This window comes from Barbatula barbatula (assembly GCF_947034865.1).
Source record: "Barbatula barbatula genome assembly, chromosome: 6".
Taxonomy (NCBI): Eukaryota; Metazoa; Chordata; class Actinopteri; order Cypriniformes; family Nemacheilidae; genus Barbatula; species Barbatula barbatula.
This window is the reverse complement of record NC_136765.1, coordinates 20,308,579-20,335,921: the sequence shown is the minus strand read 5'-3', so window position 1 is coordinate 20,335,921 and position 27,343 is coordinate 20,308,579. Positions and strand designations below refer to the sequence as shown.

General features: G+C 38.3%; 3 protein-coding genes across 12 annotated transcripts in view; 2 read left to right on the top strand and 1 right to left on the bottom strand.

The window, feature by feature from the left end:
• Window positions 1-14,737, top strand: part of rgs7a (regulator of G protein signaling 7a) — a 55,487-nt gene extending 40,750 nt beyond the window's left edge. For 2 of the 8 annotated variants that reach the window (XM_079458220.1, XM_079458217.1), the window contains 16 exons: window positions 563-659; window positions 2,975-3,025; window positions 5,734-5,840; window positions 6,081-6,132; window positions 7,528-7,592; window positions 7,893-7,969; window positions 8,353-8,434; window positions 10,476-10,550; window positions 10,863-10,961; window positions 11,270-11,331; window positions 12,191-12,301; window positions 12,562-12,687; window positions 12,788-12,974; window positions 13,064-13,153; window positions 13,691-13,730; window positions 13,869-14,737. In XM_079458220.1, coding sequence (XP_079314346.1) covers window positions 563-659; window positions 2,975-3,025; window positions 5,734-5,840; window positions 6,081-6,132; window positions 7,528-7,592; window positions 7,893-7,969; window positions 8,353-8,434; window positions 10,476-10,550; window positions 10,863-10,961; window positions 11,270-11,331; window positions 12,191-12,301; window positions 12,562-12,687; window positions 12,788-12,974; window positions 13,064-13,153; window positions 13,691-13,711 — 1,302 coding nt within the window. In that variant the 3' untranslated portion in view covers window positions 13,712-13,730; window positions 13,869-14,737. Of the gene's footprint in view, window positions 1-562; window positions 837-2,974; window positions 3,059-5,733; window positions 5,841-6,080; window positions 6,133-7,527; window positions 7,593-7,892; window positions 7,970-8,352; window positions 8,435-10,475; window positions 10,551-10,862; window positions 10,962-11,269; window positions 11,332-12,190; window positions 12,302-12,561; window positions 12,688-12,787; window positions 12,975-13,063; window positions 13,154-13,690; window positions 13,731-13,868 lie in introns of all 8 variants that reach the window. The other 6 variants (XM_079458223.1, XM_079458222.1, XM_079458221.1 and 3 more) reach the window with 4 other exon arrangements.
• Window positions 14,738-17,146: 2,409 nt separating this feature from the next.
• grem2a (gremlin 2, DAN family BMP antagonist a) lies at window positions 17,147-23,446 on the top strand. The gene is made up of 2 exons (XM_079458934.1): window positions 17,147-17,200; window positions 21,936-23,446. The coding sequence occupies exon 2, from the start codon at window positions 21,937-21,939 to the stop codon at window positions 22,522-22,524; it is 588 nt and encodes a 195-aa protein (XP_079315060.1). The 5' UTR covers window positions 17,147-17,200; window position 21,936; the 3' UTR covers window positions 22,525-23,446.
• Window positions 23,426-27,343, bottom strand: part of fmn2a (formin 2a) — a 43,968-nt gene continuing 40,050 nt past the window's right edge. For 2 of the 3 annotated variants that reach the window (XM_079458932.1, XM_079458933.1), the window contains exons 15-18: window positions 25,314-25,365; window positions 24,677-24,826; window positions 24,514-24,595; window positions 23,426-24,376 (exon numbers count right to left, since the gene is read on the bottom strand). In XM_079458932.1, coding sequence (XP_079315058.1) covers window positions 24,350-24,376; window positions 24,514-24,595; window positions 24,677-24,826; window positions 25,314-25,365 — 311 coding nt within the window. In that variant the 3' untranslated portion in view covers window positions 23,426-24,349. The remainder of the gene's footprint in view (window positions 24,377-24,513; window positions 24,596-24,676; window positions 24,827-25,313; window positions 25,366-27,343) is intronic. The other variant, XR_013786797.1, reaches the window with a different exon arrangement.

Genomic DNA, 27,343 nt, shown 5'->3' with positions numbered 1-27,343 from the left:
GATTCTCTGAGAACAGTCTAAATGTCAGCAGATCAATAAGCGGGTGACGTGATGGGTCCTGTTTTGGCCCTTATTTCTCTTCATCTAATAAATAGGGTTGTTATATTGAATGACTTCATTTACCAAAGGCACAGTTGATCCTTCAAACTCGCTTCCCGTAGGCTCTTATCACAGGTTTATGTGGCCTCATGCTGTGCTGTGATTGGCTATTTGGTAAATCCGATTGGTACTATGGGTTTGCGTTATTTGAATGGAGGAATTCAATCTAGGATGCAAAGAGATTGAAAATGGCGCTTTGTAAACAGAAGTGAAACAGAAAGTAAGATGAAGTTATGTTTAAAGCTTTTTTTATTAAACTACTAAAATACACGTAATATTGTGTGTTAGCGTGTGCAACCCTCTCGAGACACAATAATGTTTTTTATTATGTCACATGGGCACTATATCATATTGTCTTCCCCACTTTATACTTATTGCAACTATACCGGATGCTGCAATTGCATTAAATGCATATAATTTTTGTTTAGTCTAACTTGTCACCGTCTTTCTCTCTCTCTTTCAGATGGAGGATGTTATTGCCAGAATGCAGGATGAGAAAAACGGCATACCTATTCGTACAGTGAAGAGTTTCCTGTCCAAGATTCCCAGTGTGTTTTCTGGTAATTCGACTACTTTTGTTTTGTGTATGCTGCAGTCCCACGCTGGCACTGGAAAAGCAGAACTCTGCTGGAGCCAGAACCCCACAGCAAGCCCAAAGACCAGTACACCTCAGCCAGAACTCTGAGTTCTGAGCCAGTTGATGTCCCGGCCTGTTGAGAGCCTAATCTCTATCAAAGGTCTCTGACCAGCCGAGTTCAGTTTAAGACACAATGCATTGAATACTTAGGAGAAGAGCTGACTTAATTCAGATTTCATCAACATATTTATAAGTATAAATTACATAATTTACATAAAAAACACAAATGGGACCCAGTCTGTGAAAACCAAGCTAAAGTCGTATAATCTTATTTTGATATAACATCAAAGTATGATTTAAAGCATCGAAGGAACAGTTCACCCAAACATTTTTGCCCAATAACTGTTTGGTTACAAGCATTCTTCCAAATATATTTGATTCATTTGAGGGTGAGTGAATGATGACAGAAATGTTATTTCTGGTTGAACTGTTCCTTTAATTTCTGTATAATTTCAATCTTTTACATGGTCTTTTTCAGTTCATGTTAAATATATCAATAAGTTATAAATGATATTTTCACAAAATGTGCTTTGCATGATTTAGGATGATTTTATGCAGAAAACTGATATCCCAAAAAGGATTGATTGGGTTTTCACCTGCATGGTCACATATTTTTTGATAAAACTTAAAAAAAAGGCAGATTTCATGCTTTTAATTACACAGTTATTAGATGTAATTTCACAGTTCTATATTTTATAAATGAAAGGATGGGTCAAAATAATTTTGAGGTATTACACGGCCTGGCACAGTTCCTGACTGAATTTTCCCTCTCCCATCCCCACTTTTCCGTTAACCCCTCACTCTCCAAAACAGCCCCAAAAAAGAGCCATTCCAATTCATTGATGTTCAACGCATATTACATATTTAGGTTTACATAATGAAGAACATCTCACGCATACAGTAATCCGTCTATGTTTGAAGACTGAAGATTAGGAAAATATAAATTCTCAAAAGGAGATTCTCTCCATCTTCTACTGTGGTCCTCTGGAGGATTCATTAAAAGGCCAGCTTCAAGCGCTAACCCCCCAGTCTCTCTCTCTCTCTCTCACATGCACACACAAAAGTCACACACTCTCTTGCTTCTGTTGTCTCCGGGGACGTGCCCCTCAATGCTGATTGGCTGAGGCAACAGTGGTTCTGTGTCTGTTTCGTGTGTTCAGGAGTCGATTGGCCAATACGACATATTTTAAAGAAACTTCTCAGAAGAATATGTAACTGTTCATAGGTGATTATTTTGGATTCGACCAGGTTGATGAGAAAGCACAAAACATTGAGTGCAAATCAAGAGCCAAATTTAAACCTGTTCATTTTGCAGTCAAGTCCATCCTATTAATTATGCTCTGTGAAAGGGTCATTAATACTTAAAACACTCTGTGCTGCCTGACTGACATAATTGGTGCAAACTCAACTTTTTCCTCCGAATTTTATAGTTTACAGTATGAGAATAAAGACCCCTCTTGTCAAACTGTATTTGTCAAGAATTAGAAATGAATGTGCAGGAATTCGTTTACTTAAGATGGATACAGGAAGTAGGTCATGGTGTTGACTTGTCAGTTATTCCTTGAAAGCTGCAGAGGGGAGACGAGAGGGGGCTTTTCGGGTGCAGAGGTGAAGATTATGATATTCTGCTAATCCACAAAATACTCCAGTGCAGCTCTGCTGAGACTGAGATCCTCTTTGGAGCATCCTGTACTGCTGTGCTACTTTTAACATCATTTATGCAATTTTGACACTCAGTGAGGAAGAGAGATTAGTGTGAAACAAACTTCAAACATACAAAAATAAAACCGGGATAAAAAGTGAAGGACCCCGGTTTCAAGGAAATGGTGTAATGAGGTGGATGAGGGAAAATTTAAGAATAATGAATAAAAGAATGATCAAAATAAGACATTGTTAAATCTCTACCATCAAATCATTAAAAAAGATTTTTTAAATTGTCTGACTCTTAATGCAGAAGATATAGAGTCGCAGACAATAGAGCTCTTTAGATTTTTTACGGACTGCACAAGTCTCTTGATAAAAGAGTTCTGCACAGATTATGGGTTTGTTTGGAAATGTCATTTTGGTGTTCATTAGGTACATCCCACTGTGTTAGTTCATTATGTTTAATGTCTTAATAAAGTCCAACAGTATAATTTACATCAATCATTTAAAATCACACACTCAGGAATTGTGTGTCATGCATAACCCCCTATGGATCAGCAGCTCTTCTTTAATTTTCTTTCTCCTCATGTGCAGGTTCAGATATTGTCCAGTGGCTTCTGAAGAATCTTGGGATTGAAGATCAAGGTGATGCATCTTTTTCATTCATGATTTTCTGTGGTGGGTGAAGTTTAACAACTTACTGTTTTTGATGATTTCATATTGTCGCTGTCAGACTTAATCCTTGTATCTTAATCTTTTTCATATATTTGTTTAATTGGGGTTGGAGCTAAACTCTGTAGACGTAGCCGATTGGGGATTGTCAGTTCACCCTATGATTTCCTCCATGCGGAAAAGGCAGACAGAATCTCGGAATCCAGTTTTTTTTATTTATTTGCTGTATATAGCAGAATGGCACAGAATCTGGCAAATGTATTATTTCTCGACCATAAAGTAACGCTAAACACCTAACACAATTTTAGTTATGCTATGAATAACATTGGAAATATTCAGATGCAGTTTAGATATGTAATCTGCTTGTTTCAGGTGACAATGTTTGAAAAATAGTGGCAGATTGCGTATATAGCACACGTGATGCAACATCCACGATTCACTATACATGGACACAAACACATTTGAGAAACGCTACTGTCAAACCCTCTTTGTGGCGTCGTGTCAAAATATAAGTCTGGTTAACTTCAACACACACACATTTCACCATACCATCCAGATTAATTTTTTTTATAATTCGACCACCAAGTATATTTTTTACTTTAGTAAATTGAAGTAAAACATTTGTATTTATTATTAAAAATATTTTATTACACAAGAGTGCTGAAATTTAAGTAGACCTAAAAACAAATCAAAAACGGAAATACTGGTAAAATAATCAGATTCTTTCCTGTATGGTTCAAAGTATCTACTGTAGGTAGATACTGTAGGTAAGTGAATACTCTAGTATACTGAAGTATCTGTGGGCAAATATATATCTATTTTATAGTAAAAGACTTTACAGAATTTGGGAAAAAATCTAACAGATTTCATAGGGCCCTACAATGCCTTCCTTGGGTTACATTTGCACAACAATGATCAGTTTGCTTAAATGTATTTCTGCCATAATGGACTATTTGTCAGACCTTTGTTTTTTACTGACCTCTGAGATGTTGAAATCCCATGAAACTTACTAACAACCCTGTATAAAAAAACAGCTTTGCAAGATCTTCAATGCTGGTTGAAACCTGTTAATGCTGGTATGGAAGTGATAATAGGATGGAAAATTTGGCATTTGATTCAACTGAGTAAGGTATATTCTGTATGCATACATATTTTATGTCCACGGTGAGATATTTGACAACTGTGTGTGTGAATTAAGGGGAAAGAACAACTAGATAAGAACGTCAAATCTCTATACTCAATAAGATTGTGGCTTTGATTCCCAGGAAACACATTTAAACATTTGACACAAAAAATGTATAGCTTGAATGTCACTTTGGATAAAAGCGTCTGCCAAAGCTGTAAATGTAAAGTAACAGAAAAAAGAACATATTCTGGTGTTCATGAAGTAATTTTGAAAATGTTCTCACTATATCCACACGTGCAGTATTGACTCTCCATTCTGTATTTGTGAGAAATCCAGTTCAGACACAGAGAGTGCACCTGTGAAGCGATGCTATATAGTCCCTGCAAAGTATTATATGTCAGCTCGCTTTAAACTGCTGCATCCTCCATAACTCCTTACAGAGCAATAATGTGTGCATGCAAATTGCATTTAGGGCACATTTTACCAGCAAGTTTGAGCTGTTTCTTGATTTACATAATTCCTTTAGTGAATTGAGCACAACTCAGAACGCACATACACAGCACTATTAATTAATTCTTCGTCAATACCCCACCAAAATACCAAAGAGAATAACAAGAGAAGAAATACAATCAAAATTGTCTAGATTTCAGTTTTGGTCTTCTGTAGCATTACCAGTAGTCTAACTTATGTTTTTTCCCAATTATATTTCATGTTTCAGCCATTTGGTCTAAATGTCATGCATTTACCATTTACAGAACATCTCTAAAGCTGCAATCCTTAATTTTTGTTCAACTTCTGTTTGAAGCATACAATGCAAATGACTAACTTGTGACTTAAAGGTCCAGTGTATGAAAGGTTGCAATTTTGCAAAGCTTTCCTGTGGCTCAGTGGTTAGAGCATGGCGCTAGCAATGCCAAGGTCATGGTTTCGATCCAAGGGGATTGCACATAGTCAGAAACAAATGTATAATACAATGCAATGTAAATGGCTTTGGATAAAAGCGTCTGCCAAATGCATAAATGTGAATGCAACCAACTGCTCACTTCTCCCCTCCCTTTCGAAGCACTAAGGTGGCTGACACAGCTCTAAGATGTTGTCATGCTTTTGCTTCTTTGCCAAAAAGATAATGTTTTCATGAAATGCGTTCTGTTGAGCTGTTTGTCCGTTTAGAAACAACATGGCGAATTCCAGTTAAGGGGACCCTCGGTGTATGTAGATAGAAATAGCCCATTCTAAGATAATAAAAACATAACGCTTCATTATGTAAGATCTTTATACACCTCTGAAGACATAGTTATGTATAATTTATTGCATGTCTGTCAACAGAGCCTACACTAAATCATATGTAAAAAAAATGATTATACATTTTTATTAAAAGCTTAACATTGCGAATCAAGTTTTAAATTTTGTATGTATTTACTGAAGAATTTTTGTTTATAACTAAAAAAGTCACAGATATCAGCTTTAAGTCGAAAACAGGGCAGTAATTCTGACAGAAACAGTAGAGTTCCCATGTGCTTGGATCCCTGATTAACACTGGTGTTTCTTTTTTTAGTCGAGGCTCTTCATCTGGGCACACTGATGGCAGCTCACGGCTATTTCTTCCCCATCTCTGACCATGTGCTCACACTTAAAGATGACGGAACATTCTACAGATTCCAGGTCAATCACTTTGCTGGTCTGAGAGATAAAATGGAGAATTGTTTTTATAGAAATAGAACAATGTGGTAATAAGAATCATGTAATAATGTAAATAAATAATGCTAAACAGCTTAAATGCTATAATGTGGCCAAATATTCTTTACTAACAACCTTAAAATGAAACAGTTTTCTGTATAAAACACTGTTGCACGTTTCACTGTATTTCAGAAAATGTAGTACATATTTCTCTCTTTCTATCAGACGCCATACTTCTGGCCGTCAAACTGCTGGGAGCCTGAGAATACAGACTACGGTTAGTCTTTCTGCGAGATCTGTTATCAAAAATGTGTAGGGAAGGTACGCCCTTGAATTTCAGTGTACATGCAGAATTGCAGTATTGAATCTTAATAAGACCTCTGTGGATATGGCTAGAGATCAGCCATGTTTGGCCGCTAATGTTGCATAATGTAGAGGCTCAGAGATGAAGGCAAATGCTGGATTCACACGGTACGTGGCAGTCGCATTTGTCCAGTTCATTTTCAAAGGGATGCGGCAAAACGCGGGCCGCTTCGTTGGCAGAGCAGAGGCAGTGCGCAACTGGTGCTCGTGCATCCAAATTCCTGCAACTTCCACGGGCACGGCTCTTTGCAGCATGCACAGCTGAAGAGAATAATATTTGATCTTTATGTGAATGCCACACTGGCTTAAAGGTGGCTGCCACGCGGCAATTCCACCGCTTGTGTGAATCCAGCATTACCCGGAAGTAAGTGCCACGCTGGTTCCCTAAACCGAAAGCCTACATGCATTTTTCCTTGTTTTTCCAGAAGATTGCAAAAATAAGCTCTGTGATTAACAAAGGTTTATGATGTTTACACGATTTGTCCATCAAGATGATCTTTAGAAATGAACACAACATTGGTTACTTTTGAAGCCGAAATACAATCGACCGAAGTAAAAAGCTAACACGATGCCATAGACAGACGCTCGAATTTTAAATGTCACCACCACCAATCCTCCGACAACTTTTAAACTTTATTAAAAATGTGTTTCTGGTAAGTCATTACTCCGTGAATTCATCCGCATCATCCGCTAGGTTTTATGAGATTTGTGCCCATTATTTGTGAGCTTTATATGAGCGATGACGTCTAACGTCCCCGCCAAAGGAAGTAGTCGCTTTTAGTAACCCCTGTTTTCCAGCCACAATAAGGTTTTAAAAAATCACAAGCGTGTTATAATTGGTGTGTTTTATGTCATAGAATAAAACGTGAAAATATTCTGAGGTTATTCAAACATTATTTCGGGCGATTTACCAAAAACCCTTCGACTTTGGAGGAGCGTCGGAACCGGAAGTCCTAAAACGCTACCTCGCTTCCAGGGTTCGCACACAAAAATACGTCATCTCTGCGGCTCGCTATCATAAATCCAAGTGTATAAAAATGTGCTCATGCTAAACTATGATGGTGTGTATGAGTGTGCGTGTTTGCTTGAGTTACTAGGCATAATAGGCCAATTATGCTTCCGAATTCAGCCGTCAGAACAAAGCAAGACTCAGATATGATTCAGTGCAAGCAGTGTGAAATACTGTATGTTAAATGTGTGCTATATTTTTAGCATAAGCAGTGTGGAAGTGCCGAGGGCTAAAGTGTGTACTTCTGTAAGCGTGTAAGTGTGAGTGGTGTTATTCACAACGCTCTGCTCATCTCTGCAGCTGTGTACTTGTGCAAAAGAACAATGCAGAACAAAGCTCGCCTGGAACTCGCTGATTACGAAGCTGTAAGTAATCTCCTCTTTTCTTCTCTTTCTTGATCTCCCTTCTCTCTCTCCGTCTCTCTCTTCCATTTTTTCCTAATTGTAACACTGCAGGTCTCAGGCTTTGTACTTCAGAGGTAATAACAATGCTTTTAAAAGAAAGTAGGTCTGGTCCAAGCTTGACTTTAAATGTAGGGCTTTGTTTGCATAATCCAGGTAAATTCTCCATTAGGCCTGCAGAGGCAAACTCACTAGACAAGACAAGATGTTCGTGTTATAAACTGCTTAGAAATTGTTTAAATATGTCTTTTTTTCCCTTTCCAGGAGAGTTTAGCACGATTACAGCGGGCCTTCGCCAGGAAATGGGAGTTTATATTTATGCAAGCAGAGGCTCAGGCCAAGTGAGTGTCTTTCTAAAGCAAATCTTGTCTCATCTCTCAGAATGGAGGGCATTGATCTTTACATACCTCATATATTAAATGGTGTTTGATCAAGTCTCAGGTGTTTGATACAATTTGATTGCTATTGGTGTTTCTGTCTTGTTCTTAGATACTTACTGATATAAATTGTACAGTGAAATAACACTTGGATTACACTGAACTCATCTAATGAGTAATTTCTGCTGCTCTTCCAAGATTTCTTCTTTGGTTTCCAATTTCTCTCGGCACAGTTGTGCTTCCATGTGCCCAGAAACTAGGCAACTATAACTTCTCTGCTCAGTGTTTTTTCTTTTGCAAGTGTTTGGATGTTTTAATTTCTTTGGCTCTGTGTTCTGTGTGAACAGAGTCGATAAGAAAAGAGACAAAGTTGAAAGGAAAATACTGGACAGTCAGGAAAGAGCTTTCTGGGATGTGCACAGACCAGTGGTGAGTATTTATATATATATATATATATATATATGTCTGTGTGCATGATTGTTTAAAAAAAGAAACAATACAGCCATTCTGTTCTCTTAAGAATAATTCTTTGTTGCTCTGGAGTGTTTGAAGTGTTTCTTCAGAGATGGCATTTCTTCAGCCTCTCAAGTTCAAAGAATCACTTCTGTGCTGTCTTTCAGAACTGCTGGGTAGCCATAAAACAACAAAATACATTGTTATTGTACAGTGTATTGCAGAGTGTTTCATCAGATTTACATTCAAAAATGGAAATCTGCAGTTATTACCTTAAAGAGAGAATCTACTGTACCTGATCTGACCCTTCAATTTAGTTTTATTGATGTTACCTGTTCTATTATAATCGAATACTTTTTAATACCACCTAATGTTTTCGTATAAAGCATGTTTAGGTTGCCTAATAGAAAATGTTGACTATGGACATTTTTTGGGAATGTAAACGCTTAAAATATCTACCATGGTTGTACTATGTTAAAGTAGTGTTTTAGACACTGCTACTAAGTTTTTAAGGCAGCGTGGGAGCTGACTTAATTTTATTGTAAGTTTAAAGGTCATGGCGAAATTCAACAAATTGTTTATTTAATACAATTATTATACAGTAAAGTAATAATACAAATTCATTTAAATTTAATATAAATATTATTAGACACCAGCCAAACACAAACCCGAAGTTAACTGAGGTCAGGCGCGCACACGTCCGATGAAACAGTCTGTAGTCGAAAAGTGAGTATCAACTTAGAGCCATCGCACCAAACCATTCTAATCTCAGTCTGGAGAGATGTTATAGCTTAGTGTCTTGTGTTTTTGTTTACATTCGAAAGATTTCCGTTATCAGCCCTGCGGTGGAAAATGAAACCATTTACGTACCGGCTGGCGCGGAATGTAACGATTAAGCCACGAGAACGATTTGGCACGATGTTCTTAGTCTCAGTTTTTATACATTAAGTGTATGAAGCTGTAGATTGTATTGGTAAAATGTTATGGATTTGGGTAAATTTGATGAAAGATGTTTAGGTTCACATTGAAATCTTTAGATTGACTTCGATGGCAGACTTGATATATGTGACCTATAACAGGAGATATTTGAGATTTCTGGGTCTTTTTCTCAGGAGACATAAAACATTTTCCTTTGCTTTCCATTTAACCTTATAGATGTCTAGGACATAATGTATTAAAAGATGACATTTTCATTTCGTATGGGTTTTAGCTTTAACCTAAACTATGATATCTTCGTAAGAAGCGTTTCATTTGAAAGGTTTTATTCATATGTTTTTGTCAGACCATAAGTGTGCTGCAGGGTTATTTTTGTACGTGTGAATCACCTGGTGTGTACAGCTTTTATGCTTCATGTGATTTAGTTCGTGTCCATGTGTTTGCGAGCTGTTTGTTTTGAAGGAAGCAGCAATTTCTCCCTCAATTACACTGGGCTTGATTCTTCTCATTAGCAATTTCATGCTAACTTGACTAATTCTTTAAGCTGACGCACCACAGAGAAATCCCGCAGTTCTCCCATATTTAGCCAACGCTAGTCTAAGATGGGGTTTAATACAGAACCGTAATGTATGTGTCCTGAACGGATGGCTTACCCAAATTGTACAATATGGAAGTCAATGGGGGCCGATGTAATTTGGTTTCCTGCGTTCTTCAAAATATCTTCTTTTGTGTTGTGCGAAATAAGTCCGGTTTGGAATGACACGAGGGTGTTAAAGACTTTTCATTTTTGGTTGAAGTATCTCTGAAGTAAGGCTGTTTGTTCGCCCCAGTGAATCATAAAGTTCATACTATACAGAAGTGTGGAAACATTGAGCCCTATGTGAAATCAAATAGAGTTCAACCAGCGGGAAACCTTTGATTGATGCCTTTTAAAATATCACACCCCCTCTCCCAAAACAGGAGGGAGTATACCAGTCAGCTTTAGTTTCAATGCAGGGTGGTTGCCTGGCAACCATAAACTACTAGCCATCAAGAGATAAGTCTGTTATTGTATATTGACAATGTACTGTATGCGTTTCAGCCGGGATGTGTGAACACAACAGAAGTGGATATAAAGAAATCATCCAGGATGAAAAACCCTCACAAAACGAGAAAGGTACCTTATCTCACCCGAGACCAACAAAACACATTTAACGTGCAGGAAATTCAGCATTTAATCACATTACTTCATCTTCTAATTTCCTTCGACATGTGAATGACTTAAGCTTCATTGCACTCATCATATCATTGAATCATCACCGTTGATAAATCAGTCAACTATTGAACTCAAATCACTCCACCAATAAAAGAGACTCTGAAAATCAACCAATCATGAACGACTCATCTGTAAATGTGTCATCTGTAATCACAGGGCCAGACTAACATTTATGTAAATATGGTTGTTAGTTATTCTTATGGTTTTCCGCAGTCTGTATACGGCCTTCAAAATGACATTCGCAGCCACAGCCCGACACACACACCAGCCCCTGAGGCCAAGCAGCCAACCATGGAAGAGCTTCAGGAACAGGTGATGTCTGATGAAAGATGAAAACGCACAGGTTAAAAACCGTAGGTTCTGACCTTTTCCTTTTGTCAGACTGTGATGTCATACTGAGCTTGGCTTCCATAAAAGCTGTTTTGGGACTTTTGAGTTCTGAACATACTGTATACTACAATGAAAACAAATGAGAAAATCATGATAATACAGTATTTGATTTTTGCTTTTGAGGCACCCGTTTAGAAATACGCATTACTTGTGTTGGGGAAGACAATTTGGGAAGTTTATTTGTGGCTTGTACACACACATCCTGACTATGATCATTATTGTCTTTCCAGATCAAGTTTTGGCAAGCACAGTTAGACAGACATCGATTGAAAATGTCCAAAGTTGCAGAGAGGTAAGTGAGAGAGTCTTTGCTTCCATCAACCCAGAGGTCTTTATTATTCTACAGTGCTTAGACTATTAAAGAGATCGATGAGAAAATGTTTGTGTAGATATTACTCATGCTGACAAACATGTTTCTGTTTCTCGTCCCCAAATTTACTACTTAAAAGAGATCAATGCCTCTTTATACTTACATCTCTTACCACTAAAAGATTAATGCAATGTGAAAATAACAGTTTCGGCAATCAGTCATTAAACATAAAACGAGCAGTCATACAGGAAATGTGAATGCTAATATAGCTGAGGAAAAATGAAGAGACGTTCCAAATTGTTTTATTTAATCAACATTTCTAGATGTATTTTGGCCATTACAGTCCAGTGTCTGTTTAAGATCAATGAAATCAAACATCAGGAGTGAAAAGAAGTCTGACAGCATGACAAGACACATGAAAACTGTATCACATAAAAACCTAATTACATGTGCAAATATTACCGTTTTAATGCTTAAAAGTGAATACGAACTTTCTTTTAAGTATTTGACGTCTGAAAAATACAGAGCATCTTTTCTATTATTTTGTCCTGATTCTCCAGTTTTCATTTTCTGCAAATAATTCTTTTTTAAATTTTAAGTTTAAAATTTACATTACAGTTCACAGAATGAAACATTTTACCTCAACATATACCTATGAATAGTAAATTCAGAGAAACTGAAAACGGTCTATGAAATTTTCTTCTAATTTGTTCCTTTTTTGCCATTTGTTCCTTTAATGTTACAGTAAGGTGTGCATATGTAATTTACTAACAGATCTTATCCATAAGTGCCTCCTCTCAACCCTTTTAACTACAACTTGATGTTTGTAATGATCTTGCAGTTTGTTGAGCTATACTGAGCAGTACTCGGACTATGACCCCTTCCTGTCCACTCCTGACCCCTCCAACCCCTGGATTTCCGATGACACAACAGTCTGGGAGATGGAGGCCAGGTTTGTTTGAAACACACACCTTACAATTCATTTGCCGGGACATTTCATAGATGTCTGTTGTTTTACAACCAGACTGATATTTTTAGCCCATCCTCAATCCCTAAACAATCCCAATACACACATGTGGACACTAGTATGAGAAGTAAAACATAATTTGGCAGATTTATTTGCCTTTTTGCTAGTTAACTTACACCTTTACTATTAATGTTTTTGTTTGCATTTTTGGGAGTATTTTAGCCGAGTATGTGTCTGTTTGACAGTAAGGAACCCGGTCAGACAAGAGTTAGACGCTGGGGCTTTGGTATTAATGAGGTTCTGAAAGATCCTGTTGGTCGAGAGCAGTTCCTCAAATTCCTGGAGTCAGAATTCAGCTCAGAAAACCTCAGGTATGCCCACGGTCCCCCACACGCCTCCTGCTGGTATTGAGACGTACTGCCAGGTGGTTCTTCCGACATACCATCATCTTCATTCAAAATTCTTCCTCAGGTTCTGGTTGGCAGTGCAGGAATTAAAGAGGAGGCCGATTCGTGAGGTGCCATTGCGCGTGCAAGAGATCTGGGAGGAGTTTCTGGCTCCCGGAGCTCCAAGTGCCATCAACGTTGACTCCAAGAGTTACGATAAGACCACACAGAACGTCAAAGACCCGGGACGATATAGTTTTGAGGATGCACAGGTGAGTTTGCGCTACTGAAAATTGATAAAAACTAGGAGTGAGGTCTCACTGATCTTATGTTTTTAAATATGTAAATGTACGTTCTACAGGAACACATCTACAAGCTGATGAAAAGCGACTCTTATAGCCGTTTTATTAGATCCAGTGCCTACCAGGAGCTTCTGCAGGCTAAGAAAAAGGTAAATGATTTCATGCGATTTAAAACGTGTAGAAAGTAGAGAGACAATATGTGCATTTGTATGACAAAACTAATAGATGAATGCACCAGATTCATAAAAATCGATCGAGACACAACCTACTTTAATAAAACATTAGTCAGCACGTTTTTTACTCTTTATTTTATGGTTTGTTGACTAAAGTTTGGAGGCATACAGGATCGCAGAACTTCGTTCGAAAAGTTCACTCGTAATGTGGTAAGTGGTAATGGCCCCACCCTCTCGGTGACGGCTAACCTGACCAATCAGACACCAGCTCTGGTCAGATGAAGCTTGTCTGGTGCGTTTTCCCGTCCCCAAACCTTGTGATGTCACGTTCAATCATGTCGCCACGACAAAACGTCTGTCGTTTTCCAACAGGGTTAAGCAAGCTCTTCACTTTTCTTTGTGTCTTTTTAAAGGAAGCATTTATCTGTCGTTTCTCTCTGTCTGCATTTTGGTTTCCTGTTGAAACAGCTGCCAAAATGCCCACCTGTTTATGTTTCTCTGTCTTGTCCACAGAAAAGTAAGAACTTGTTTTGAAGGAAAGCAATGCTTCCAGGTAACCCTGCTTCTCCTCAACCTGTCTATGTGTTGTTCCTGATCACAGATGATCAGAGTTGTCCCTTTCTTAACACAGCATGCTTAAATGTCGCTGTCTTAGAAAAAAAATCTCATCTTTTTGTCTTTCTTTTTTCAGGGCAAATCTCTGATATCTAAGAGGCTGCCTGTTGTTGTCCAATCTTGCTGAGCCTCATACAATCCGCCGAGGATGAGGACACTATCATCTTCATCTCTGTCGTCTGATTGGTCCAGACCCCAGACATACCTTGGAAACTGGACCAAATCACATGCATGTCAAAGAAGCTGAATTTTTACATCAGCTTCTACTTGCTACTTGCTAGTTTTAGTCTTGCAGACAGTTAGACATTATGGACTTTCGAGATACGCAGCAATGTCTTTCAAAGGAGGAAAGAGGTCTTCTCTCCTCTACTGTCTGTCAGAACTGTAGACTGATCAAATGATGTCAAAATCAGAACATTTCATGTAAAAAAAATCACAATTAAATATAACGGCGTAGGCACAGTGTAAAATCAAGAAGCTTTAGACAGAGATGATCTCTTCCTACTCTCCTTTCATCTCTTTTGCGTTGGTTTTATTGCACTATAATGGATTTAGCACACGTTTGTTTATCGCACCTGTAAAGTCGCATGGGATATACCTGTATCTGAATGCGACTGGCCGTGAAAAGTGTCTCGTCAGTTTTTCTTTGTTGCCTCCCTCTGTTTATTTTTTTATACCATGTGTAAACACACTTTTACTTAAAAATGTATTAAAGTCCGTCCTTTATCTTAAAGTCAAGAATGGATTTCTGTTTACTGTCCTAATCGTTCAGCTAGAAGAGACCGGTCAGAGCTGTGATACAGCAGTAGCACGTTGTCTTTTAATAGATTTTATAGTGCTCCCTTGAGGCTGCAGGTTTGAGTCTGGACAGGATCATGTCCTGATCCCATCTCCACTTTCTCCCAAAGGACTTACAGCTGACTGCAAATAAATATTACTGCAAGTACCTTTGTATGGTTTTACTGTGAGGTTTCCTGCTTTTATTAGATTCGTTATAATAATTGTATAAAAAATATTTGTATTATAAGAAATAATAATTGTTTTATATTTTAGATTACATTGCTGATCTGAAATTGTCATTTTTAAATGTTCTCGAATTTAGCGGATTGAAACCAACTCGTCGTCATAAAGGAAATAAGATATTTACACAACGTGCTCCGTAGAGCAGTTTGTCTGTTTAGAGCTACTGTAGAAACAACATGGAGAATTCCATGTAGGGGGACCCGTGCTCTACGTAGATAGAAATAGCTCATTCTGAAATATTAAAAACACAACGCTTAATTATGTAAGATCTTTATACACCTCTGAACATATAGTTATGTATGCTGTACTATATTGCAAAAAATGACACGGAGTACCTTTAAATGTTTTGACAATAAAAAACAGCCAATGTGATCCCAGCATGGGAACTCATATACTGTTTAAAAATCATCCCTTAGTTAAATCTCAAGAAACCGGTAGTCAAATTGGCAATGTTGATAATGTTTATTCAGCATTGAGTCATGAAATAATTCCCATAGTTGTATTCTGATATGTTTGCTTTTATTCCAAAACGAGGAAAAATATTATAGTGTAAGTGAACCTAAACATTTGAGCGGAAGTATATATATTTTAAACTATATAGATCTTAATTTTCTCCCTGTCAATCACCTTCAGCAAACAGATAGTTATGCTCTTTCTGTGTGGTGTCACGCAGTTTGAAGTACTACAGTAAACCCCATTAAAGCAACGTGTTTACTATTTTTAAATGATTACATGTGCATTGTATGGCCTGATATTAATAAAAACAAGATGAAAAATAAACGTTGAGGAAACTAGTCAATAACTATTGACTAAAGTACATAATTATTTGCTGACTTGCTGTTGCATTTATGAGCACTAGAGGGCAATGACTTCATCCCTCATGTTCTGTTCCTGAAGAGTCTGCGGGGACATGGACATGTAAGAGCATCACAACGTCTTCAGGTCCAAACTTATACTGATCTTGCTATCAAGACACGTGTGATTTCGCATTGTATACACGGTTACATCTGTTAAATGACATTATAACTACCAGAAAACAAATCTTCACAGTGAAACGTTGAAAACTAACTGTGTGACAATTGAATTGGTTCTCATTATTTGAAATAAAAACATCTTATAATAATATAAACAGGTTGGGCTTTAGGGGTAGCATACAGTAAATATCTTTGTATAAATAAACTTGTGTCAGATGATTGTCACTTATTGCTTTGTTTGCCTGTGTGTTTTATATAGAAAAGAGGAACAAGAGATGCATGTTTTTCCTATTGTGGTTAAATGGAGATGAGTTCAAAACCACACAAACAACATAGTTGCAGGAAGAATGACAAAATAAGCAAAGAAAGCTAAAAAGCACGGTCAGTACCGTGTAACATCCAAAACCAAATTGAGATTTACGAGAGCACAAATGTAAAACCGATTCAAACGATTAATTGTTTTTGTGACTGAAAGCATTTGTCTTTTCAGGGCACATAACAGCTGCTTTAACTTGTCTTCATGTACTGTCAAAACTTGTTTGGAAAATAAATTTTCACATTTAAAAAGACACAAGGAAAGCCTTCGGGCGGGACCTCAATGAACCCTCAGCGAAACATGTAACAGATTGATCATTTGTATACTTTTTGATCATATTACATGAATAATGATAATGTCGAGTGTTGATGTATTATCTATATTTAAAAGGATTCAAAACGGCAACAGTGTGTGTGTGTGTGTGTGATCGTGTAGCAATCCAAAAGAAAAAGCAATTGGATTAAAACTGGGATGCAAACTCATGTGGGCTGCAACTCGGAGATGCAGAGAAAGTGAGAAGGAGAGAGAGAGTTTGAGGAGGAGAGACAATATGTTTTCAGGACTGGATGATTAACAGTGGGCTTCAGGGGGAGGTATCAGAGAGTGCTAGACCAAAAGAGAGGGAGGGAGGCAAAGAGAGAGGTGTAGATTTGCAGAATCTGTTTGTAACTTGTGTGCAACTGATGATTTTCCTTCTGGTCTCCTCACACGATTCTCTTTAGAGAGGCAGTGAGATGTGACAGTGAATCAGAGAGATGATGATTCAAAGACACACCAAGACCAACTCCGAATGCAAGCTGGATGGCACACAAATGATAAAACTGAGGAGCTATGAGCCATAAAGCGTGACCTCTTCTGTGTGGCCTCTACAAAACTGGAGTCAGGAACGGCTGGTGGAGACTCGCGATCACTGCATAACTGGCGGAGAACTTTTCAGGACCCCGTACTTCTGCGGCACATGTCTCATCCGTCTTATGGATATTCGGGTTTCCGTTCTATGCCTGGTGCTTTGAACTTTGGACGAGCTCTGACCTGCCACTTGACCTTTGACCTCTGAGTGAAGTCTTCGGGAAGACACGAACTCCAGATTGACAGGTAGGGGAAGATGGTATAAGACCCTCACTTAAGAACTTGTGGTTTTGTGGATATATACATGTATACGTTTATAATGCCAATCATTTTATATTGTTTATGACCCTGTCTGCAAAATTCATGAAATTAGGAACATCAAAGTTTGACCTTATTCGGTTAATATTAAAGATATCACATTTTCACAGGATGTTCTTTACATGGTGTAGATTGGTTTTATGTCGAAAAAAAGGTATGCTTCACAAAATCAACCTACACCTGAGACAAAAGAACTACCTGAGGTAAACTTCTCACGGTTGTCACAAGTGATTTCTAAACACAGAATCTGATATGTTTGAGTAATTTTCAAAGATACGGTTGATAAAATGATTCTACTCAATTGTGAATGAACATGTGTCGTGCAGTTCAGATGTCCGAAAGATGTTCAAAGCCCAATTTCATTCTGAAAACAAGGGGTTCCCAAACATTCTTTACTATAAAATAGTGGTGTTTAAACAATCCAAACTTCTGCGTAAGGCTTGTGTTCTTTATAAAACGAGTTATGTCAAAGATCTCCAATAACTATAATAAATAGTTTACTTTAAATTGCGCTGTATTACAACCCAAGGTTGTGGCTCTCAATATGCAGCTTTATAATACAGAAGTGCCCTAAACAACAAGAGCTTAAATAAATCCCAATACTGTTTATAATAGAGAATTGCTATTGAGAGATGATCACACATTGCAGACCGTGACAGTAAGTGTTTGATACTGGAAACAGACTAAGTTCGTGAAGCAGAGCTGACTTCAGTCCTGTGCACACTTGTGTGTTTGGGTGTGAAACGCGTGATGTGCATTTTAAAGAAGGACATGGATCACCTGTTACTTGGTTCAAAGTGGTGACTGCCCCCTCAGAGCGCATTAAACCGAGCGGATTTCCCCCGACAGTCTATAATCGCCTAATTCATCCGCTCACCGATAAAACTGTACATGAATAATGTGTTTGACGTGTGCATGGGTCAGATTGTGACTTTATTATCAGGATCAAAAGTCTCCACTCCACTCAACTTATAATTTCCTTAAGATGTAAACGGCATGTAATGATATGAATACAAGACTGTGTGTGTGTTTTAGCGAACTGCAAGCCAGAATCTGAACAGAAAGCACCGTTTGACGAAATCAGTCAGTCATTGATACGGTTGAACTGTCTAACCACAGTTTAACCTCAGCTATGTATTGAAACACGAATCTGACCCAAAAGTCCTTAACCGCAGACATCTGAAGCCCAGCGTTACCATCTCTCTGATATTTATCTGCACTGCCTGCTCTAAATACCCATATACCACATGGTGAAACTTCACACCATGGAAGCAGTTTTTTTTGTACCATCAGTATCCAAAATCTAATTTAGAGGCTCTCATCTGGAGTTTGTAAACTTGCTTGTAAAATCCTTGTCTTGAAACGCATATTGTGTTAAGAATAAGATAACATTGCTCGGGGGTAAAAAACCCCTTGACCTTAGGAGATGGTCTTGTCGTCAGATTGTACGACACATTGAGATTCCCGGGGCAACATTCACTCATTTTGTACATTATGTGCTTACGATTGATGTTTCCGTCCAACACTTTTTAGCTTAAAATTACGCAAAATAGTTTCTTTTTGGAAATGATGTTTCAATTGCTTTCAGCTTTCCATCAAGCCTGTACCCAGCTGGGATATAAAAGTGTTCCTTAAATCTAATCGGACTGGGTGTCAAATGCACATATACAAAGAAAAAGTATAAGTATAAGTCCATACCTGCCAACTCATTCTCTTGTTTGTTTTTACAAACTGAGGACGCATACGACAAAATCATTGCCACAGTCGATCAAGCTTAACTCTGTATTATATCCAGAATATTCTTTGAATCAGAGAGGCGTTGCCCTACACACTTGACTGCCATCAGTATGTGTGACTGCATGCCGGGTGCATTTGATGAAATGAATTTGATGCCTTTGGGTTTGAGATGTAAACAAGCTTCTAAATATGCATGTGTGTCTATAGGACTGCATTTAGAGTTTTGCTCAAAACAATATTTGATTCTAATTTAAAGGCGTGTATGTTTCTCTGTCTATGTTGTAAAGAAATGTACTTGTGGCAGGTACATAATTACAGTGATGATCACTCCTGTCAAATTCATAATTTTGTGGCGCCAGTTACAGTATGCGTGTGTGTATTGATGTTAGTGTGTTTTAAAGTGTGTGTACGAGTGGAAGCTTCAGGAATTTAGACGCGTTACTTTTGTTTTGGGCTGGAGAATTCGTGGAAGTGTGAGGAACACTGGCTGTGGGTTTTGACATTGGTTGGTCAGATGCTGGTATCACTTGCGGTGTTGGAGTGAACGCTGGATTCGGCTAAATGAGAGATGCTGGTACTTGCGGTTTGGTTGTTTTACGCTACGCTGATTCTCTAACATCAATCATTCAGCTGAAACTGTTTTTAGCAGCTGTGTATGACAGAAACAGAAAACGGAGAAAGATTTGGGGGTAAAATATAGTTTAGTCTGTCTTTTTCTTTCTTTCTTACTTTTGTGTGTTTGTATTAGAATTACTGCTGCAAATGTACCTGATTTACAGGAATTTGCACATATTTTACAAATCATACGAATTCGCCATTTTATGATAGATCCGCAGTGCCATGAGATTGTGTGAAATAGATTGATTGAAACTAGTAATTTTTTGTCACATTTATTTGTTAAGCACAATAGAAATTGGCATTCAAAATCATGTCAATTTATCATTTAAAATGTTGTCCGGTTTTGAGATAATGTACCTTAAATTCATGAATAATTCTCTCTGGTTGGTCCAAACCTGTAAACATTTATTTGTTTGGTTGAACACGGAGAAAGATATTTGGAAAATGCTTTTAATCAAACAGTTCTTGGCCCCTATTGACTACCATAGCGGTACAATTACAATGGTAGTCAAAAGTGCCCCAGAACGGTTTGCTGTCCTACATTCTTCAACATATCTTCTTTTGTGTTCAACAGCACAAAAAAATGATAAAGTAATTTTTCTTACTTATGGTAGTCAATGGGGTCCAAGAACTGGTTACAAGCATTAGTCCAAATATCTTCCTCTGTGTTCCTCAGAAGAAAGACATGTATACAGATTTGGAACAACTCAAAGGTGAGTAAATGATGACAGCATTTTTGTTATTGTGTGAACTGTCCCTTTAAATATTGCTAGACTTGAAGTAATGTAAAAACATTTCATGTAAAAAAGTTGAAATGACTTAAACCCAATTTGAATTTTAGGGAGCAAAAATTACAATGTTGAAATGTAATTCTCACATACACACTCATAGCCAGACAGCGAAAGAGAAGTTGTTGTGTTTATTTTCTTGTGTCATTCCAACCAGACACTAGCCATTACCTCCAAACCACAAATTTTCACAGAGACAGAATGACCATAAATCTCCCCTATTTCACTTTCCCTACCAAATGTCCAATTCATGCAAAAACAGTAACAACATATCTGTCACATCCCAGCATTCTCTGTTTCTTCACACCTAAGAGCTACCAGTAAACCGCACCCTCCGGTCCCCCTGTGGTCAGCGAAGTGGAGAGGACCACAAGACTTGTAACCTTTCCACATCCCGATCTAATAACATTCATATGGTGCTTTCCCTACTGTTTATATGTCCCCAGCATATCTCAGCACGGGCGTGAGCAAACCTCTCATTATTTAACCCTGTCTCAGCAGAGACGAGAAGTCCACTTCCTCGTAACCTCATGGCGTCTGTAGCGGTCCCTTTTGATGGGTGGCCCTGTTTATTTGCATGAGCATTCTGGGACTGGTGTTAAAGTAAACAGCATTAATGGCTGACGCTGACGGAGGGAGATACCGGTGATTAATCCATTCCTTTCTGCCACTATGCGGGTCCGTTTACTGTAGCTTTTGAACCAGACGGTTCCTGTCCTTCATTCAGAAATGTAGATTAGACATCTCCGTAGAACTGACTTTCCATCAATGTTTTATATATTGTGTAGACAAATTTACTTTTATAAATATACAACTTCAAAATTTTGTTGAGTGGCGCATATCAGACCTCTCAAGTTCACCTTCTTTAGAGTTGAACTAATGTTCTTTATTAAATCCAACCCAACGAGCCATTATAAGTTATTACATTATTGTTTTCCTTGTGAAAGTTTCCCAACATCACTTGTGCTTGACTCCTGCCTCGCTTTTATGATGTGTAAATGACGTAATGGTCCTTTCTAGTGTTGTTTAGCTCGCGGCTCTCAGTGGGCTCTTTAGATTGGTCTGTCCTGAAAAACATCCAGATCCTTTAAACATTCTTGTGGGACTTAACAGACACATCTGCGTCTTGAATACATCACATACAACCGTGGTTTTATTCTCAATTTACCCTGCGAATAAGATAAAAGAGGATGTTGGCCATGAGAAAGAGCGAGAAAGGGAACAGACAATGGTGACGGTTGTAGAGTCAGAGGTTATCGATGTTGAGGGTTATCTAAAGAGGGCGCCTTGATAAACGGGACTTTAGAGTCTTTGGCTCAAAGATGGCTTTACGTTTATCAGCATTACATAATTCCTCTGCTTTTTAAGAAAAGACGATGTGTAAACAAAGTGTAAATAACTAACTAATAAAGTATAAAACGCACTCACTGGATGATTATATCCTTTGAGGTGACTTGGACCAGTTTGGTCGTTTGAATACCCCACACTCAGACTAAAATGTATTTTTCATCTTTTCTCAGGATGTTCTGGAAGCTGGCAATACCTGCCATTTTGGCATGGACCCTCTGCGTTACTACGGAAACCAAGAAGCCACGACCCCAGGGTTCCATCCCGTCCCCATACAAGCAAAAGGGCAACGATGTGTCGTCGCCGTCCCTTACGCTGTCATCGTTGCCCCAGCACACGTCGCCGCGACGACAGAAGGGTAAGCACGATATGCTGTCGTCCAGTCGTGAAGCCCTGGTGGTCACCGAAAGAAAGTACCTGAAGAGCGACTGGTGCAAAACACAGCCATTGCGCCAAACTGTCAGTCTGGAGGGCTGTTTGAGCCGCACCATCATCAACCGCTTTTGCTACGGCCAGTGCAACTCTTTCTACATCCCCCGTCACCTGACGTCTCAAACGTCATCGCACCGAAGTCGAAAAACGGCCCCCGTGCCTGACCACAACTCATCATTTCAGTCTTGCGCCTTCTGCCGGCCGAGCAGAATAACCACAGTTACCGTACGGCTTCACTGTCCAGGCCTACAGCCGCCGTACCGGCAACGAAAAGTACAGCGCATTAAGCAATGCAAGTGCGTGTCTGTTAACGTCAGCGCTGCGCATTGAGCAAGACAGCAAAGTTCGCGTGCAACACAAACATGTTGGACGAACTAAGTTCTGTTTTGACTGGGAAACGCAGTTGAATCGAGCTGCCCAATAAAGGCATTTACCAATTTGTGATGTATGTGCCAAAGACAACAGCTAATCACAGTCTGGCCACTTTAAATATGTCCAGACTTTACCGCAGAATGCTAACCGGGAATGCTGAATTGCTGCCGAGCAGCGAAGAAAACAAAGTTTGATTATTTTATACATATTATTCACAAAGAACGTACAAACAAAGCAGCTGAATTGAAGTATAAAAATATAAATGAACGTATATTATATGGAGCTTTTATTCTGTTGGTTTATGTTTGACCTCTGTCTGACCTTGAAAGCCTGTCCCCACTGAGGGTGTATCCCAGTATTCTGCTTCATCTCAGCAGAGCCGGTTTTATATTTGCCTTGATACCTGAGAGCCGTAGAAATGTTAAACCACCATTTATCTTGTCTTGCCTATCCAGCCACTATATGCGAGTGCTGATGAAGTAGCCTACAGAAAAAGACGAATGGATGGTGACTGTGAACCGTATCAACTGAAAGGGTTCACTATATTTTGACTAAGTACAGACAGTTAACGGGGGGGGGGCTAAAGGTTATTTTGACTTGCCTCTAATAGAAATGCTGCCATTGGTTTGATTTCATCTGATATCTTTGATGTATTCTGACCAATTATGTACAAAGTTACTTTTCTTGGGGTTTTTACGATAATTCATAATGTGCACAATGTAAAATATTTACCTTAAAGTCTATCAGACACATGTAATGACAATATTTAACAAAACATTGTGTAGATAATGGAATATATGTGACAGATCAACAGATCAAGAAAATGTATGAATATAAAATATATAATGAACAAGTCTTTGAAAAATAAAGATTTATTATTTCACACAATGATGTTTCATTTTTAATGTTTGCTACGTGACCATAGTTGTCTTCTATATATTACTTTAAAAGTTAAAGTGTATTACTCTATATGTATTAGACATGGCAGCTGCTACAAGTTGTGATAGTATCAAGATTATAGCAGCGGTAACAGACAGAAACAACACAGCGATGAGCTCTAAAATAAATACAAAGCTGTCAATTTAGGCTACATCATAAAGGTAAACATGTCAAACAGGAACGATTGACAGCTGTTGTACACAGACCATACTGAAAGAGTGCAATAGAACAGTATAAAAACAAGTCATGGTGATTGCATGAACTAATTATGATCTGTGATAAAGGATGAACTAGTTATGATCTGTGATAAAGTATATCATTTTTTTTCTGATCAAACACATCTTAACATAGCAGCAGACGGTGGCCTATAATTTAGTTTTTAAGGAATAATAGGAAGTTTTTATCATTTTAAAATAACTCCCTCGCGACTTGAGCACCCAGAGACTGATGTCTATGCGTATTCAGTTACAAAGTCATAGATTTAGTATTGCAAATTCTATTGAATGCTTTGGTGATAAAAGTATTTCCAAGTCAAAATCCTCATTCGTGGAGATGCACAGAATTCTTGGGTAATATTTTAGTAACTTGAGCATGTGCTTTTGTCAATATGAGCTATAATTGTTTAGTCTTATGACTTAAGCTTTGATTGTCTTTATATAGAACTACACTCTTTCTTGGGACAAAAATCAACACATCCATTTTAAAAGTGTACATGTAACCATGTTCGCATTACAGTAACAAAAACACAACACCTTATGTCAAGCTGGCATATGCTGAATAAACTATAAAATAAATGTATAAATAATGGACCGCAGGGGTGTTGTTGCAATTAGGTAGGAGAAATTCACATCTTCTGTCCCAACTTGGCTTTCTGAAAGGCACATGGGAAAATAGATTAGATTTTATAATTATTAAGTGCTTAAGTTTTTAAATGTTTAATATGACTGAAAATGTCTAAATCGAGTATACTGCATGTGTACATCAAACTTAATTTCTTTAAACGCTTACTATTCCTGATGCATGTTTGGGTTTTGTGTTGTAGGCGGCTTTTTCGCGCGCCTGTCTGAATGTCTCCTCTGCCGCTTTCAACCTAAAACACACATTTATGCTCAAAATGAGATTAGGCAATATTACCCGCAGACGTGACCCAAAGAGGACACAGTTTACTCGCCTTTCCTGTAGCTGGCATTTATTCTCCCTCTTCCACAACTCCTTAAAATCCGAGGAAAACTCGTGCCAAACTGTAAAAAATGTGTTCGGTGAAACCTCTTTCTCTCCTCCCTTAGGCCTGACTGAGAAAAAGCCGCTGAGCTCCAGAAAGCTGAAAAGCATTCAGAGAAAAGCATGACATAATGACGAAAATAATATTAGAAAGTTTACACTGTGGAATTGTGAAATTGATCGTCTTTCTTTCTAGCATGTGAAACGTGAAATTTTAGCTCATACGAAATAATGCTCTCACATAAAGAATGACAAGCGTAATTTATTTTGCCTGCAGCAATCTTTTGGCATGCATACGTCTAGTACTTGAGAGGAACTGCATGCATGAGCTACATTTTAGACAATAAACAAAGGCTTTAAAAATAAATTAACTTGTCATAAGAGCCAAGGTTTTATAAACTGGGCCCTTTGTAAAAAAAGCAATCTGCTGTGTCAATCAATCTCAGGGAAGTGTGTTATTAAAACCAGAAAGCAGTGTATAACACAGGCAGACGAATGAATGGATGCAAATGCACAGAAACATACTCTGAGGAGACATAACCAATATGACACGGCACTTGGCACGGTTAACCCATAAGACGACTTACATCCTCTGCGTCTCAGCGAGCTGTTTTTCCTGGAGTTCAAGCTCTGCTTTAGCTGCGTGAATAAAAATAGGACAGAGACATTGTCAAAATGAGTCGATTGTTTAACTTCTAAAATATGTTTTTGTTCTGCTTTTCAGTGTATAACGTAGGCTAACAAAGAAAGGTTATCAGAGGATTGTTATTTCAATACCGAACAATTTTATTCCCAAAATGTGAGATATTTTGTTCATCATGTTGAAATATTTGCTGTCATGCAAACTTTCTATTGCTATTTTTCTCAGCGCAAACGTTTTTGTTGTTATAAGCTTTGATGACAGGATGACAGGCCACACAAAAACGTCAAAAAGAAATCTGTCATCATTTACGCTCTCACCCTCACGTCTCACAAAAGCTATGTTCTGCCTCAAAACACAAAAGTAGATCAGTATTGCACAACGTCCAAACTGCTGTTTTCCGTTCAATAAAAGTAAATTCAGCAATATTTTCAAAGAATACACCAAATCGACTGCAACGTGTCAAACATTTTTTTTAAGATACGCTTTCCTGTTGTATGGGTTGACAGTCCCTGATCCGCTTCCATTTACATTATTTAGAAGGTAAAATATCTCTGAAGGAGGATGAGCAGGTCTCTTAAGTCATTAGCTGTAATGTCAATGTCACTTAATTTACTTCCATATCAAATGCTTGCAGTCTCCTGTGATCCACTAAGAAATGGACTAAAGACCCCAGTGTCTCAACACGTTTTTATACGACTCGACAAATGTTCAGTTCAACCCAGGAATCCCCAGCACACAAATCAACTCTGTTTACAGTTTTTTTTGTTGGCCACAGACACCCGAGTTGTAAAGCTTAGTAAATGAATTGAAAATGTTTATAGTACTTCAATCAAGAAAAATACTTTGTTTGGTCATTAATGGTTCATGGCACTCATCGCTGCTACTATTGCTTATAGAGGAAGGGATCAGACGTTTTTGACAGATTGCGACAGTCAGTTTAATAGGCAAACAAGACGAATAGACGTGACAGAAGATGAAATATATGCGAGCCAGAGAAAGATGGAGACTTGGTGGTAGACTGCTTTGACTTGAGCTAGTAACCATAGCTATTACCAGATACCTAAGACATAGCATTGTGGTGTTTGACACAGGAAAACGCCTCTAATATTGCCGTCAGAAAATGTATAAATCAAGTTTTCCCTTCCTTTTGCAACATAGAGGGTCGGCACTTAAAAGTACAATATAATTGGAAATAGTAATACTATACATTCTTTTTCATACACTAACATGGTTCACCTGTTTGCAATTCTATATTTTGTCCCTATCTACCTGTTAAAAGCATGTTAACTTTATTTTGACTGCGGTAAATAGATTATCACATTGTCTCTGTGTCCAGGGCTGTGGAAATGGTTCTCCGTTTTGATTAGGAAAACGGTAGAAATATAATGACAGTAGACCAAACAACATCAGTCTCTCTTTCTCTCTTTCTCTCTCTCTCTCTCTCTCTCTCTCTCTCTCTCACACACACACACACACTTTCTCACTCACTTTGTCTTCCTTTCTGTAGTTAATTTCATGCTCTGAAAAATAAACAGTAGTGGTTGACGCACTGGAGCCAGAGACGGTTTCTCTCCTGGAGTTTCAGAATCATACAAATAACAAAAAATAATGGCAGTTATTTTTTCCGATACCAGTTCTGTCTGTTTGCTCTAACTGGAGGCAGTATGGTGGGACGGGGATGATTGAGGGGGGTCTTTCCATGGTCATGTCACCCATTTGAGAGCCGGAGATCCAGGCGGAGGAGACCCATGAGTCTCTAGATCAAAGCGGCTGAGAAGAGGAGGGGGACGTTTGGAGAGGACCCCACCCTGCTACCCCTGCCGCCAGAGCACATGTGGGTTTTGTTATGAGGACCAATTTGAATACAAAGACAGAGAGCGAGAGAGAGAGCAAAACAGCATTAGAGAGAGAGTGTAGTTGAAGCAGTGGTGTGTGATGGAAATGAGTAGTAGTGCCTTCTCTGTGTAGTTTATT

Excerpts from the sequence above, each read along its gene's own strand:
- grem2a (XM_079458934.1), top strand. The coding sequence starts at position 21,937 with ATGTTCTGGAAGCTGGCAATACCTGCCATTTTGGCATGGACCCTCTGC.